This window comes from Anser cygnoides, chromosome 2 (genome assembly GCF_040182565.1).
Source record: "Anser cygnoides isolate HZ-2024a breed goose chromosome 2, Taihu_goose_T2T_genome, whole genome shotgun sequence".
Lineage (NCBI taxonomy): Eukaryota > Metazoa > Chordata > Aves > Anseriformes > Anatidae > Anser > Anser cygnoides.
This window is the reverse complement of record NC_089874.1, coordinates 147,058,429-147,075,226: the sequence shown is the minus strand read 5'-3', so window position 1 is coordinate 147,075,226 and position 16,798 is coordinate 147,058,429. Positions and strand designations below refer to the sequence as shown.

General features: G+C 37.3%; 1 protein-coding gene across 4 annotated transcripts in view; it reads left to right on the top strand.

The window, feature by feature from the left end:
- The window catches only part of CSMD3 (CUB and Sushi multiple domains 3), a 712,079-nt gene that overhangs the window by 196,914 nt on the left and 498,367 nt on the right, over positions 1 to 16,798 (top strand). For all 4 annotated transcript variants that reach the window (XM_066990669.1, XM_066990670.1, XM_066990673.1 and 1 more), the window contains exon 5: positions 2,589 to 2,796. In XM_066990669.1, the coding sequence (XP_066846770.1) occupies positions 2,589 to 2,796 (208 nt within the window). The remainder of the gene's footprint in view (positions 1 to 2,588; positions 2,797 to 16,798) is intronic.

Here is a 16,798-nt window from a genome sequence, read left to right as displayed (position 1 = left end):
TGTTTCTCAGCCTTCCTGAAGGCCTATTACCTTTTCCAGTGACTTCACAGTCTAAGGTACCAAATATTTTCATGGGGATTGATGTTATTTAACCCTTTCCCAGACATGATGCCTTTGAGGATCTGACTACAAACTAGAGCCAAAACAAAACAAAAACAAACAAACAAACAAAAAACAACCAGCTAGCCAACTAACCAACCAATCAACCAAAAATATATATAAATTGCACTGTAGGTGAAGTGATAAAGGAACACAGAAAAATAATTCTGTTGGTTATTGGGCTAATACTTGCATTACAAAGGCCAAGAAGATATATGGTATGCTTTTAGTTACATTAAGAACATTTAAATATTAGTATCACTTTAGTCACTTTGCTACACAAATCAGACCAAAATATGTGATGTTTTCTCAAGGCCATTTTGTTGATGGTGACAAAATTACATTTTGGCAAAAATCTCTAAGCAGAGATTTCTGAGCTCAGAAATAGCAGACTTGCTCATTGACACAGCCTCTATTTTTAAACACACTAACTCTATTTATTCTCTTAACTATTAGTATAGCATAGCAACATTTCTAATGAACAGCTTTTATATTACTGGGAGCTAGGCTAGGTTTCTCCATACCTCATTTGTGAAAAGCAAAAATAATGAGTTCTGTAGTACAGCATTTTTCAAAAGCACTTATCTTTTTGAGTCTGAGGGAAAGCTATTCTAAAGTCTCTAGTGTTGCATGATACTCCTAATCTTCTGCTTTGAACCTGTTATATGTATTGAAAAATTATTCCACATATTACTATTTGTCTTCCCAGATTACATAAGCTTAATTCATTTAGCTATGAAAATTTATCTTTAAGAACTTTTTCAAACCAGCAGATGATAAAACATTTAAATCAATATTTAATGTAACTATAAAGGTCCTTCAAAGTCATTTAGCAAGTATTTTCCACATTGTTTTAATGGAAATTTTCCTTTTGAGAACTAATAATTAAAAATTATTCTCCTGATGCTCCTCAGTGCATAAAACCCAAACTTCATTATTACCTTTCATATATTGTTTTATTCCTTTCACAGTAAAGGACCTGATCATGTAATGTGATGAGGTTCCTCAGTTTTGTTTACTTATTTCATGCCTAATGCACTGGTTAATTCATAAGATTAAACCCAAGAAGTGTTTTTACTTTAGGAGGTCTATGCGTTTACATAATAATCTAGCAGAACTTTTAAGGGACAAAGCCTGTTGTTTTAAACTCCTAAAAATTAATATAATTAAGAGGTCTGTTACATTTATTTAGAATTTTCTTCCTCTTAGGATCGAGCCACTGTATCAGTTAGAATTCTTTATAGCTTTTGTTCTGTGATGCTATACTCTTTGAAAAAAAAAAAAATCCTTATCTTTTTTCAGCAATATTGGCTGTTTATTTCAGGTTTTAGGGAACATTTTATTCATGTTAATATTCTAATTAAGCAGAAGCAAGAATTGCTTTTCAGATATGCTTCAGACATTTGGCTAATAAAGTGTATAAGTGAGATAAAAAATGGGATATGGTATTTCCATCTCGTAAAAAGGTTTTTCCATATAACTTATCTAAAAGCACCACATTCGTGATCAATTTTATTAACTCACATAAATGTTTTTGACATGATATCCTCAAAAACAATTTTTGAATTATTAGGCATATTATACCTGTAAACTAGAAGATACACAACAATTCAGTCATTTTCTCTTACCTTAGTAAAGAATGAAATCTGTGAGTCACTGTGTGAGAATTGTTTTTTCGTGGAATTAGTTCTGTTGATGTCAGATATTTATTGTCAGATATTCTGTTGATGAACTGATATTGTAAATCTCCAATATTTACCTAGTTTTTTCAACGTAAGATTGTACATTAGAAAATGGAAACTTATTTTGAAAAGAAAAAATAAAAAAGTATTTCAATGGTTGCATTTAAAAGAAATGATCGATTAAAAAAAATGAAATTACTCTGATGTAAACATTTTTATCGTGAAATTGTGAAATTGTCTTGCATCTGACATTTGGGAAATCTTCCAGGACTGGCTTTGTTTTGAAAACTGATCAGCTGTTTGAGAGTTGGAAAAGATTATTGAAGAAAAATACTTAATCATCTCTAAAGGGTCACAAAAATACAATTATGATCATACAAGTAGCGTAAATTGGATAGAATTCTCATGCTTCTTTCAGTATGATGTGGCTGCTGCACGTCATGTGTCAGACTGTGTGTAATAGGGGTTAAACTCAATTTGTTTTGTGACAACATTTTTGGTTAAAGCAAAAGAACTCATTAAATTTTTGCATGATATTGTAAAATGAGTGGAACAATGCTAATAAAATAATAAGGTTATAAAAATATGTGCTGACTAAAATAATTTTGAAGTAATTAAAATCTGAAGGAATTACTTGTTAAAACTAACTTTGAAGTTTCAAGTATAACTTGTATTTCAAGTATAACTTGTTAAAAAAATGAAATAATTGGTCATCTAAAAGATAGCAACATTCTTTTCTCAACAAGAAGGGTGATTTTAATGACATTTAAGCATTTAAGTTTTTGTTTGTTTGTTCATTTTTCACAGCTGAGGACGCTTGTGGAGGAACTATGAGAGGATCCAGTGGTATCATCTCGAGCCCCAACTTTCCTAATGAGTATCATAATAATGCAGATTGCACGTGGACAATTGTGGCAGAGCCTGGGGATACTATCTCACTCATATTTACAGATTTCCAAATGGAAGAAAAATATGATTATTTGGAAGTAGAAGGTTCTGAACCACCTACAATATGGTAAGCTACACACTACGATTTTAATTTGGTAAAAAACAAGAGAAGGAAAATGTGGAAGTATAACTTTTGTGACTTTTGCCTTTCTCAATACATCAGGCTTTCTTAAAGCTAAAAAAGGGGGAGAGGGGAGACAGTTGTTACTGTTGCACATACTGATATATATGATGTATATTGATATGCAAATTGCATATGTACAATAATTTCAAAATATATTCCAAGAGTGGAATGTCAATATAAAAGGCACTGTAGACTTGTTCACCTCATTGTTTGCTGGTCTATCCATTCTAACCATTACTGTATTAAAAACGTATATTTTAAGACAGATTGGAAAGGGCTGTTGTGATGGTAAGGATTGGTGGAACCGTCAGGGAATTACAGGATGTCAGAAGGTGAATGGTGTCTTTTCAGCACAGAGCTGGGGAAAGTCACTAGGTTTACACCTGTTGGTCACAGTTCTCTCTGGAGGAGTTTCTGCATGGAGAACTATATACGTAGTCTCATTTTAAAATACGGTGGGGATATTGTCAGTATTGCACTCATGAAAATGAGTCTACAGATGTCTACATTTTCATCCTGATCTGAGATACAACACCCCGGGTAGCCAGACCACCTTTTGTTTTTATTTTAGTTGTATATATGCTATCTTCTATTTGTAGCTAATTTCTATTTGTCTGTTGACTTTGAAGTAGTAAGAATATTTTTGCTAGGCTGGCTTCTGCAATTCCTGATCTCAGTGTAACTGCATTGCATAATACAAGGAGAAGAAATAGCAGTATACAAACTCTTTCAAGATCAGACTCACTTCGTTGGGAAAAAAAATAATAAATAAATAATGCAGTAACTGATGCATTCTGTGGTTTTCTGGCCTAGTAGTTTTACGGCACCAACATCATGCTTCTCTGAAGAGATGTGAATATCAAAAATCCTTGTGTGTTGTATTGGTTTAAATATATCATCAGTTCACAAAGAAGAGGAGGTAAACAAAACCATAAATAACATTGATGCTCTCCAGGGAAATCTTAAGTTCCTAACTGGTTTACAAAGCATTATGAGAGATATACAAAATAGGTAGATGCATTTGATAACAAGCAATTGGCTAGCCCTATTAAAGTCAGTAGAGCCTTGTTTTCTCATTTTTTAATTAAAACAAAAAATCAACCAAAACATAAACTCAATAAACTACATTATTTCAATTTTTTTTTTTTTAAGAAAATATGGCAAATTAGGTCTACACTGTTTTGAACACAAATCTCAATATCTACAAGTGATGTGTATAAAATATATTCTTTATTATTTCAGTGCATAGTAGAATTCTATACACTGAATTTCAGCTTTACTGAATAGCCTTTCATAATTTGAGTTAATTCATACTGCCACCTACAGAGTTAATTACCTGTATTAGAATATTACTGAATTGCCATTGTTTTCTCAGTCTGTTAAACTGAAATCTTTTGAACTAACTGTCAGCTAAAAAAAAATTAAAACAAATTGTAATAATAATTAGTAACACCAATGACATATCGACAATATGAACCATCTGAATAGCTAAATGTGCATTTGATTATATTTGAATGCATTTTATGTATTCAGTCATGAGCTTCAAACAATGACTTTTTTTTTTTTGGAAAAGGCTTCGGCTATACTGAAATGATATAAGATTACTTTATAAATGGAAATTCTCATATTATCTATTTACAAAAAAAAAAATTACAATGCTAGTTTAATAATTTCTCATGTAGAGAAGCAGATTGAGAGTACATTCTTTTTTTCTTTAGCTTGTCATTTATATTCCTCAAATTAGATTGACGTATCCAGCTATGTAAAATTATCCCCCCCATATGCTGGGAAAAATAGATTTGGAAACCTTAATTAACAACAATTTGTTAATTAGATTTACAGTGGTTATATTTTATATCCCCTTAGAATATAGCTTTTTTTTTTTAGAATATAGCTTTTAGAATATAGGTTTAGTTCATGACATCTTAATTTATAAACTGTACAAAGGAGTATAGCTCTAAAACTAAAACCAGACTCTTGATTTTTTTTTTTTATTCTGTAAAGCAAATAGCGCATGATTGGTAAAATTACTAAAAACATATTGGTTGATCTGGATAGTAGTATTATAGAATCATTTCTTAAACATTTTGTTGCTTTACATGACTATTATACCTACTGCTTTAAAACAACAACAACAAAACTATTCTCCTTCTGCACATCTAATTGTATAACAGAATAATTTCTCTTTATAGGAAAAACAATGAACAAGAATATATTTAAAATTGATAGTCCAGGGTTATCCACAAGAAATGGCTAGGAATTCTTCATGAAGTGCTAACGTTCCATAATCTTCCAATCAGTCATTATGCTATTTCAGTTATTCCAAGTACTTTATCTAAGAAAATCTTGACAGGACATTTTCATTAAATACTGGGAAAAACTGCATAGATACCTTTCAGTCTTTTTCTGTCTGGTGTCAAGGCCTGACTCTGACATTTCATAATTTGAAGGAAGATGATTGAGTTATTTATTTTTTTAATCATTTTGGAAGTGAAACTGACAGAAAATTAATAGTTTAAGGAAACTATTTTCTTAAGTTTTTTTTTTTTTTCTCAACAGAACAAAAAACTGAAATGAGATCTAATGAAACATTCCGTTTTATCTAAATTAAAAGTTAGGGTTTGAGATACTCATTGGTGAAAGAAGTAGCAATTTCATTATTAGATAATTTTTCCAGGATATAGAAGTTCAGAGTTAAACATTCAGAGAGTTTCTGAACAAATAGGAGTTTTCTAGTGTTTAGGACACTTACAATTTTTCAGTCTCTTATTTTGCTATTGTTCATTTTAAATCGAATAGTTTATACTCAGTGTGTAAAAAACTGGAATGATTCTCTAGGCTTCTTTGATGTTGTTGTCCTCAATTCCAGCACATACTCTAATCTAAATTGTTAAAACAGCTTTTAAAAGACTAGTTAAACTGTATAGAAAAAGTGGTAGAACCTCCCTCCCAGAACTGGTGCTGCAGGACACAGCACTGTATGGGCTGCTGCAGGGAAAGTTAACTCCATCCCAAGCAGACCCAGTACAAATATATATTTCACACTGTCCTAGGAATACATTAAATTATATCTTCTATTCTCAGTTATGGTTTAATTTAGCTATTTTTGAAAACCAAACTGACAATTTCTCTTCCTACATGTTTGGAGCTTGCTTATTACAAAAAGATTATGCAAGAGTATTAGACTAATTGAATTTGAAATGATCATTAGTTTTGAATGAACCCATACATTTTGGTAAGTATACTGGAAAGTGATTACTATTTGGTATTTCTAATAGAAGGCATTAGTTGTCATAAAGCGTAGGCTTAGTGCTCTCATTCAGAGAGCTATAGCAGTAGTCTGAATTAGGATCACATCTTTTTTTCAAAGAGCATATAATTACGCAACTACCTTATTATTTGTTATCATGAAGATGTGCATTAATGTTAAGGTGTTTGAGAGCATAGCAGGGAGTCTCAACTATTGTAGAGAAAATGTACTTCACTTCTGCCTTGACAAAAGGAAAAAAATCTAAAGTTTTCAGATCTGTTCTCTCTGGGTAGGAATGCACTTCTAAGAAAATCTGTGCAGTTTTAACATTTGTCCCACCACTGGCATGTTCATAAAAAAATATTTTCTCAGTTCGCAAAGAGAAATTTCAAATAAGATGCAATTACACTTTCTAAAGCAAAATAACTCACGTCTCTCTTACCGACAGTGTATTCTTGGGAACTTCAAAATATATGCTATTTGACTTTGCTAAGATGTAAGGGACACTTAGAATTTTTCATAGTAAATTGAAGTATTGGATCATCTAGACCATTAGTCTGTATCTGGTTTTAGATAAATTATCATGTTTTCCTGTAGAAATCTAGATACAACCAATGTAAAATGGCATTTTAGCAGTAGCAGAGTAGCAGAGATGAAGCATTATGCACTGACTGCAACCCCCTATTCCCTATTCCCTTGTGCTGATCAAAGGAGGTAGAGAGGATGAAAGAGGAAGAAGGTGTTTTTAGTTAAATTTTAGTTTCTCACTGCTTTAGTCTGTTAGTAATAGACAGTAAATTATATTAATCTCCCTATGCTGAACCTGTTTTGCCCATGAAGGTAATTGGTGAGAAATCTCCCTGGCCTTAGCCCTTGAACCTTTTTTCATCACATTTTCTCCCCAAACTTTTTTTTTTTTTTTTTTTTTTTCTTGAGGAGGAGGAGGGGAAGTGAGAGAGTGATGATTGACGGGCAGCTATGCTCTGTGTGAAACCACCACAGTGAGACAGCTGCTTGTTAGATTACAGTGTGTACATGGTTCACATATGGAGTCGAACCTGGTCACAGAGTTAGGTAGGTTCATTATGCTACAAATGAACACTTTACATGGACACGAAGTGATCCTGCTTTTGAAAATTAAGTTCCCACTCCTATTTCCAGTTCATCCCCACCTGTTGGCCCAGGCATTTTTATACTAACAAAGGAATTGCACCAGGAAGTGATACAGAAGAAAATTAACCTTGTTGTTGTGGTTGTTGTTGTTGTTGTTGTAGTAGTAGTATGCACTACATACTGTATGTATGTATGTTGTTGTAGTAAAATGCACTTTTCTTGAAGTGAGTAAGATTTCTGAAATCACTCCTAATTTCTTACCTTTCCTATGTTCATGAATAGTGCAAAAACGAACAAGCCTTATCTGAATATGCATGGTTTTATGACGATGATGGTGCTAATTAATACGTATGAAGTTATTTTCATCTGAAGTCAAAGAACTATCCAAAAGCAGTTTGCAAATGAGCAGTTATACACCTGACAGACTTTCTTGGTACATTCTACTCAACAGGATCCATTTGGATCCATTTCCCAAAGTCTTACCAGCACTGAGAAACAAACTGAAAGAACTGTCAAGACTCCTTACCCAGTAGGAAAGTATTCAGGTTTTTCTACCATCCCACTTGTGCAAAGATTTAATCACTGCTGTCTCTGTACATCCATGGCCCCTTTAAACTCTCCTTGGATGAAGCAGCCCTGAGTGCTTCTAGAATTGCTTATCTGTAACTTTATTTATTTATTTATTTATTTTTTGTAGGAACCAGATAAATGATAGTCCAGATCTAGGGTGTTTTACTAATGATTTCTTAAGAACCATAATCTGTAATAAAAGCAAGCACAAAAAATATTTTGGAGTCTCAAACTCAGCGGTTTCTGGAGAAAAATATATATAGAGATAGGAAGATTGCTTGATAATTTAACAGGGAACGCTTTCACTTTGCTTACTCAGGCAGAATACTGCACTTGTTTTGGTGTGGTCATTTACTATTGTCTAAGGATGACAATTAACGGGAGTAGTGAGGGAGACTGCTGCTGTCTTGACATCAGTGACTGAACTGGCATATCTCACAAGTAAGGCTGAAACAAGCCCCATTTTAGGATTCCTGGGCTATATAGTGGGGGAAGGAGTATTACACATAAAGCAAAGGAGAACATAAAGCTTTAAAAAGGCAAAAAAATTAAACAAACAAAAAACAACAAAAACCATGTAATTATCAAATTTATTTAATCTGTCATTCATATAGGTTTCACACTTCCCTCCCATGTGTTCTGTGTCCCCATCATGATCTATATTTGCCTTATTCTGCAAAGTAAGCAAAAGGCCTCAGGACAAAAGATCCAAATCACTCTGGCTCATAGATTCCAGGTAAAAATCAGTACATTGCGTAAACTGTATGCATTCATCATTCCAACTTTTATGTCTCAGGCCACAACATTCAAAAGTGGAATTCAGATATGTAAATGAAACCCTGTGCCTCCATGAATAAATCCGGACAATAAGATAAAGCGTTGCTTATACGGGGCCTATGGGCTACTCAGAGCTTCAGATGTTGCTTCCTTTTTTTATGCTTGTCCATTGTTTTGCCTATGAAAATCATTTTAGGAATGGGTGCAAATAAAGTAAACCATTAAACAGCCTATAGCTTATGAACCTAAGATAACAATTTCTTTTTATTAAGGATCAACACAGTGTCAGAGCAGATTTAGTAATTACGTGCTATCTAATGCACAGGTAACCAGTCACACAGCTTCCTGGTCAAAACATAACAGTCAGTAAAAAAGAAAATAAGTCACTCATGTCAGTTTACTTTTTCTGCATACAGTAGGTCATGCAAGTGAAACAAACAAACAAACAAACAAAAACCCCACCAAAATGCAGTAAACTAGAGCTTTGAAAAGAAAACGAACAAACAAACAAAAAGGCCTTTTTTTTTTTTTAGCCTGTTCAAATAATTGTGTCAATTTCTATAAATGTTTTTATCCCAGCAACTTTAAACTATTTTTAAGGTTAAAAGTTTGTAGGTGTTTCAAAATGGAATAGCTAAATTTTCATTAGTTTGAAACCTGAGGGTAAATTCATCTAAGAATAACTTTAAAATGTCAACATTTGAGAGATAAATGTAATTTCCCGGTGACCTACTTCCTGAACAATGTTAATGCTCTGATATCCTTTGTGAAGAAAGGTATAGTAAAAATGGAAACAGTACAGAAATCGGAAAAAAGATGAAAATGGATATGAAAAACAATCTATATAAAGAGAGATAAAATAGGCTAAAGCTTTTAAAACTTGAGTGAGAAAGGATAAGAAAGCCATTCGTGAAATATTTAATATTATATGTCAGGTAAATAAGGAATGTTTATTTATCTTTTCTGATACTAGAATAAATAAGGATTCTCAATGATTTATAAGATAAGTTTTAAAACAAAAGGTAGCACTTTCCTGTAGCATACATAATTGAGTTGTGGAAGTCATTGACATGATGTTGTAGATAGCAAAATTATAAATAGATTGAAAAATGGATAAAAAAATTATATAAAGAGAATTTATCAAAGGCTGTATAACGTAAAGGCTTGCTTGAAGGGTTCCATTTGAGAAGCTAACAGTCCATACTTACTGGAACCTTTGATATATGAAGGGATGAATTTCTTTCTGGATAATCACATTTTCTGACACTCCTTCTGAATTATCTGTTATTGCTTATTATCAGATATAAAATATTAGTCTTGGTGTATTACTGATCTGACACAGCAGCACATATTTTTTTACACACCTTCAAGGATATGATGGATATTATAAAAGACATTACAATTCCAGACGTGTCAGTAAGAGATTTTTGCATGGCATGCAAAACAAAGAAATCATAGAATCATAGAATCATAGAATATCCTGAGTTGGAAGGGACACATAAGGATCATCAAGTCCAACTCTTGATACCGCACAGGTCTACCCAAAAGTTCAGACCATGTGACTAAGTGCACAGTCCAATCTCTTCTTAAGTTCAGACAGGCTCGGTGCAGTGACCACTTCCCTGGGGAGCCTGTTCCAGTGTGCAACCACCCTCTCTGTGAAGAACCCCCTCCTGATGTCGAACCTAAATTTCCCCTGCCTCAGCTTAACCCCGTTCCCGCGGGTCCTGTCACTGGTGTTAATGGAGAAAAGGTCTCCTGCCTCTCGACACCCCCTTACAAGGAAGTTGTAGACTGTGATGAGGTCTCCCCTCAGCCTCCTCTTCTCCAGGCTGAACAGGCCCAGTGACCTCAGCCGTTCCTCGTACGTCTTCCCCTCCAGGCCTTTCACCATCTTCGTAGCCCTCCTCTGTACACTCTCCAACAGTTTCATGTCCTTTTTATACTGTGGTGCCCAGAACTGCACACAGTACTCGAGGTGAGGCCGCACCAGCGCAGAGTAGAGCGGGACAATCACCTCCCTTGACCTACTAGCGATGCCGTGCTTGATGCACCCCAGGACACGGTTGGCCCTCCTGGCCGCCAGGGCACACTGCTGGCTCATATTCAACTTGCTGTCTACCACGACCCCCAGATCCCTCTCTTCTAGGCTGCTCTCTAGCGTCTCATCGCCCAGTCTGTACGTGCAGCCAGGGTTTCCCCGTCCCAGGTGCAGGACCCGGCGCTTGCTCTTATTGAACTTCATGCGGTTGGTGATCGCCCAGCTCTCCAACCTATCCAGATCCCTCTGCAAGGCCTTTCCACCCTCATTCGAGTCCACAACTCCTCCAAGTTTGGTGTCATCAGCAAACTTGCTCAAAATACCTTCTATTCCTACATCCAGATCATTTATAAAAATATTGAAAAGTACCGGCCCTAAAATGGAGCCTTGAGGGACCCCACTGGTGACCGCCCGCCAGCCTGACGCAGCCCCATTTACCATAACCCTTTGGGCCCTGCCCGTTAGCCAATTGCTCACCCATCGTATGATGTTTTTATTTAGCTGTATGGTGGACATTTTGTCCAGTAGGATCCTATGGGAAACCGTGTCAAAAGCCTTGCTGAAGTCCAAAAAAATCACATCAGCTGGTTTCCCTTGGTCCATCATACGGGTGATCTTATCATAAAAGGAAATCAGGTTAGTTAGGCAGGACCTGCCCTTCACAAACCCATGCTGGCTGGGACCAATGACTGCTTTGTCCCCCAGGTGCACCTCAATAAGTTCGAGAACCATCTTCTCCATGATTTTACCAGGCACTGACGTGAGACTGACAGGCCTGTAATTGCTAGGGTCTTCTTTCTGACCCTTCTTGTAAATCGGCACAACATTTGCCAGCTTCCAGTCTACCGGGACCTCTCCAAATTCCCAGGATCGTTGAAAAATAACTGAGAGAGGTTCCGCGATGACGTCCGCCAGCTCTTTCAGCACCCGGGGATGAATCCCATCCGTACCCATGGACTTGTAGGGATCCAGGTGGAGTAGCAAATCCCGCACACGTTCAGGGTCGGTTGGGAGTTTGTCATCCCCACCGTCCCAGTCCTCTAGCTCAGGGCACCCTGGGTCCCGAAGCCCATCATCGGCATTGAAGACAGAGGCGAAGAAGGCGTTAAGCGTCTCTGCTTTGCCTATGTCATTGTCTGTGAGGAGACCTTCCCTATCAAGGAGCGGCCCTATGTATTCTTTAGTTCTCCTTTTTCCATTCACATATCTGAAAAAGCCCTTTTTATTTTCTCTCACAGACACAGCCAGCTTCAACTCTAGGTGTGCTTTGGCCACACGAATTTTCTCCCTACAAACACGAACAGCATCCCTGTATTCTTTCCATGACACCTGGCCCTCCTTCCAGTAGCGAAACACTCTCTGTTTCCGCCTAATCTCCATTAGAATGTTCCTGGTCAGCCACGCCGGCCTCCTGCCCCGCCTGCCTGACTTGCGATATTTAGGAATTGCCTGATCTTGTGCTTCTAGGAGGCATCGCTTAAAGAATGACCAGCACTGGTGGACATCGAGGCCTTCAAGAGCAGTTTCCCAGGGGACCTTGCTGACTAGTTCCCTGAGCAGCCTGAAGTCCGCTTTCCCCATATCTAGGGATGAGGTTTTGGTGGCACTTTTCCTTCTGTCACCGTAAATTTTGAACTCAACCACTTCATGGTTGCTATGACCAAGGCGGCCACCAATCACCACATCTCCCACAAGACCCTCTCTGTTTTCTAGCAACAGGTCTAGGAGGGCACCTTTCCTAGTTGGCTCCGTTAGCACCTGCACCAAGAAGTTATCATCTAGGTGCTTCATGAACCTCCTGGACTTGCTCGTGTCAGCCGTGTGGCACTCCCAGTTAACGTCTGGCAAGTTGAAGTCCCCCATAAGGACAAGGGGAGTTAATCTCGAGGCCTCTCTTAGTTCTGTAAAGAATAATTTATCGGCGCTATCGTCCTGGCCAGGCGGTCTGTAATAGACTCCCACAATGACATCCCCTAAAAAAATCATCATAACTGAGATATATCAGGATTAAGAGCCAAAGTTTTGCATCTGTAAGACATTTTGTGGGCTGAACTTCAGAACTTCTCAGTTTATGTTATAAAAATATTCTGCCTTCATCTAAGGCTTGTGATAAGACTAGCCAAAGCTGCCAAGTCATTATTTAAGACTTCAGCAAATACAGAATCTACTATTTCACCTGGCAGCAGCTATCTAATGCTTACATAGGTGTTAATCATTCTTAAGATGTGAGCCATACTTTTAATGTAATTTTTGCCTGGTTTCATTTTCCAGCCAATCAGGATTCTTATTGGACTTTTTATTCCCTTTATTAAAGAGCTCATTAATGAAGATATTTATATATCTTGGTTAAACCCACTCTTCTTTCTGGGCTAAGTAAACTTTGGGGATATTTCTATGTAAATCACTGTACTGAATTTAGTAGCAAGGTTTTGGTAGCGGGGGGCTGCAGGGGTGGGTCTCTGTGAGAAAGGCCCAGAAACTGCCCCATGTTAGATAAGGGCCAGTTTCATCCAGATCCAAAGGGACGTGCCACTGGCTAGAGTCAAGCCAATAAGTGATGTTCTTTGTGCCTCTGTGAAAGCAGATTTAAGAGAAAGAAAACAAACAAACAACAACAATAAAAAAAAAAAACTGCTGCAAAACAGCAGCTGGGACAGAAAGGAGTGAGAAACAGACACCAAGGTCAGTGCAGAAGGAGGGCAGAAGGTGCTCCAGGCATGCAGCAGAAGTTCACCTGTGGCCTGTGGAGAGGCCCCTGGTGGAGCAGGCTGTCCCCCTGCAGCCCATGGGTCCCACATGGAGCAAATCTCCACACTGCAGCCCATGGAGGAGCCCCAGGTGGAGCAGGTGGATGTGGCCTGGAGGAGGCTGCGGCCCATGGAGAGCCCCCGCAGGAGCAGGCCCCGGGCCGGAGCTGCAGCCCGTGGAGAGGAGCCCACGCAGGAGCAGGGGGTCTGGGGGGAGCTGCCACCCGTGGGGGACCCGTGCTGGAGCAACTTGCTTCTGACGGATGGACCCCGTGGTATGGAACCATACTGGAGCAGTTCTTGAAGAGCTGCTGCCTGTGGGAAGCCCACACAGGCTCAGTTTGGGAAGGACGGCATCCCGTGGGAGGGACCCCACATTGGAGCAGGGGCAGAGAGGGACTGTGAAGGAGTAGCCAAGATGAAGCGTCAGGGACTGACTGCAGCCCCATTCCCCACTCCCCTGTGCCGCTCAGTGTGGAGGTAGAAGACAGTGAGTGGAGAAGGTGTTTTTAGTTTGTTTTTAGTTTCTCACTTCTCTAGATTGTTAGTAATAGTGTAATAAATTACATTAATTTTCCTATTTTAAGTTGTTTTTTTTTGCCCGTGATGATAATTGTTGAATGATCTCCCTTGTCCTTATCTCAACCCTTATTTTCTCTCCCTTTCTCTTTGAGGAGGGGAAGTGAGAGAGCGGGTCTGGTGGATGGAGCACAGCTCTCCAGCAGGGTAAAATCACTACAACTGTAACCTTAATATCTCTCAATCTGCCTTTTCTGTACTCATACTTTTACTGTTGGATGGTATACTTGAATCAGCAGAAAAATACCTACCCCATAGTACATTTTCTCTCATCTGTGAAGCATATAACATAGGTTCTAGCATCTTTGTGTGGATATATTTCACTGCTTCACTGCTGCTTTTCCCCATTATTTTTTATGTCAGAGGATAAACTTTTACCATCAACCATGTTTGCTGAGCAAGAACTGCCCTGTATGTCCTAAATGAAGTTAGAGGCAAGGTGACTAATAGACTGTTGCAGTATGGCTTGATTTGTTTGGTAGCTGACACCTTGTCTTTCAAAAAAAAAGTCCTTCAACTGAAGCTAACAACTTTGTAACAAAGCTTTCCAACTCTATATAATTTAGCGGATTTTGAGATTCTAAAATGCAGGAACATTTCTGTTTTTGTTGTTTTGTCTTGTTTTTCCGAAGAAGGAGTAATTATAATAAAGAGGAATTTCCTTAATAAAATGGAAGTAAGGAAGTATTACAATGTTGAGGGAATTACACATGTAAAGCAGAGTTCAGCACCTGTGGGAGAAAAATGAGACATGATTATCACAGCAGCAAAGGCTAACCCTGCACAGAGTATTATTTTATTTATTTTGAATTACAAATGAATCTGCTACCAACTTCTTCAAACCTGTTGCTGAATTTAAACTGGCTAGCTGAACGATACTGAAAATTCTGATAAACATTGAACTCTAGCTTTGGTAAGTGTTCATGAAATTATTATTTTTTTTACTGTATTCTGTGCATTAGACATTTATAGACATACATTGGAATGCCACAGTTCCATCTCTGCAGAGAGTCCTCAAAACTGTGAAGTGAACAGCACACTTTGCTATCCTGTTCTACAAAGATTCAATACACAGAAATAAGGCTTGTGATTTCAATGATGTGCTAGTTTAAAAATTAATGCAACTCTAAATTAAAGCAGCATACCTATTACTCTTACCTTTTTTTTTTTTGAATGCCTCTTACTGCTACAGGAAAATGTAGAAATGTACCTGGTTGTTTCAGTTGCTTGGTTCAGTTTACACAGCGGGCTATGCAATACTTAGCAATATATCCTGTATTTCTGATCTCTAATTTTTCTTTAGCTGCATGCTGAAATATGACACTTAGATTTAAATTTTAATGACTCATAATTCATGACAAAAATAGTGTCCAGACTGGAAACCAATTGATTTTTATGTCTGAGTAGATCAAGAGAATATATATTTTCCATTAAAAAGATCCAGAGGCAAACAAATGAAATCTGAGACTAACCCTCAAAGAAACCAGAGTTAGAAGTAATGTGCCTATGGAGAGAATAACATGTCAATCAGCTAAAAACCTAAAATGTCTGCAGACAGGAGAGGAGATTCTAGGGAAGGTACCTGATGCCCTAGCATACCAAAAAAATAGGTGTCATAATTACTAACAAAGAAATTTGGTTGGATAAATTATATGATTGGATAAGTATTGAATCAAATAGTCAGAAAAGGAAGGCGGATGTACTGTATCAAATATATGGCCTATATATATTTATTTACGTTAAATCAATTAAGAAAATATGAAAGATGGATTTCTTACTATATATCTATTCATTTTATATTTATATAACTGGTATTCTTAAAAGAAGAAAATAAAAGAGGAGTGATGTCATTAATATTTATTACTGAATGTTAAACTAGAAAAGCAAGGCATTCTACCCTTCCTTCCTTCCTTCCTTCCTTCCTTCCTTCCTTCCTTCCTTCCTTCCTTCCTTCCTTCCTTCCTTCCTTCCTTCCTTCCTTCCTTTCTCCCTCCCTCCCTCCATCCCTCCCTCCCTCCTTCTCTCCCTTCCTTTCCTTCCTTCCTTCCTTCCTTCCTTCCTTCCTTCCTTCCTTCCTTCCTTCCTTCCTTCCTTCCTTCCTTCCTTCCTTCCTTCCTTCCTTCCTTCCTTCCTTCCTTCCTTCCTTCCTTCCTTCCTTCCTTCCTTCCTTCTTTCCTCCCTTCCTTCCTTCCTCCCTCCTTCCCTCCCTTCCTCCCTTCCACTGTCAGGACTTAATTTATCTGGAAATCACGTGAAAGAGCAGAATAGCAAGACATAGAATCATAGAATCATTCAGTCTGGAAAAGACCTCTCAGATCCTTTAGTCCAACCTTTAATCTAATACTGACAAGTCCACCACTAAACTGTGCTTCTGAGTTCTGCACATACCATCTAACAATCAAGGAAGGTTAGTTTTTCATTGAAGAAATTATTAAGGCATTAATTATTAAGGCATTAATATGAAGGATTAAGGCAATTTGGGTGAATATTATTATTATGGATGGGTAAAGAAAGGGGACATCAGTGGTGAATATGAAGACAAAAGACACAAAAAAACCACAGCAACACGAAACGTCCAAAAAGAAGGGTTACGATGATTTGCAGGAGATCTGGCAGTAAGTGAAAGAGGTTATATTAAGTACATAATAACAGACAATCCTAACACAAAAGAAAAATATAAATCATTCCAAGAGACTATTAAAGATCCTGACACATTCGTAAAGATATCCAGAGAGAAACTTTAAAAGAAGTAAATGAATAAAAACATAAAATAATAGGAAGCTGTGAGGATACAATAAGAAAGCCTATCGCACTTGGTGAATTACAACTATGAAAGGATATAAAAGACGTTGATGGAAAGTATGTATA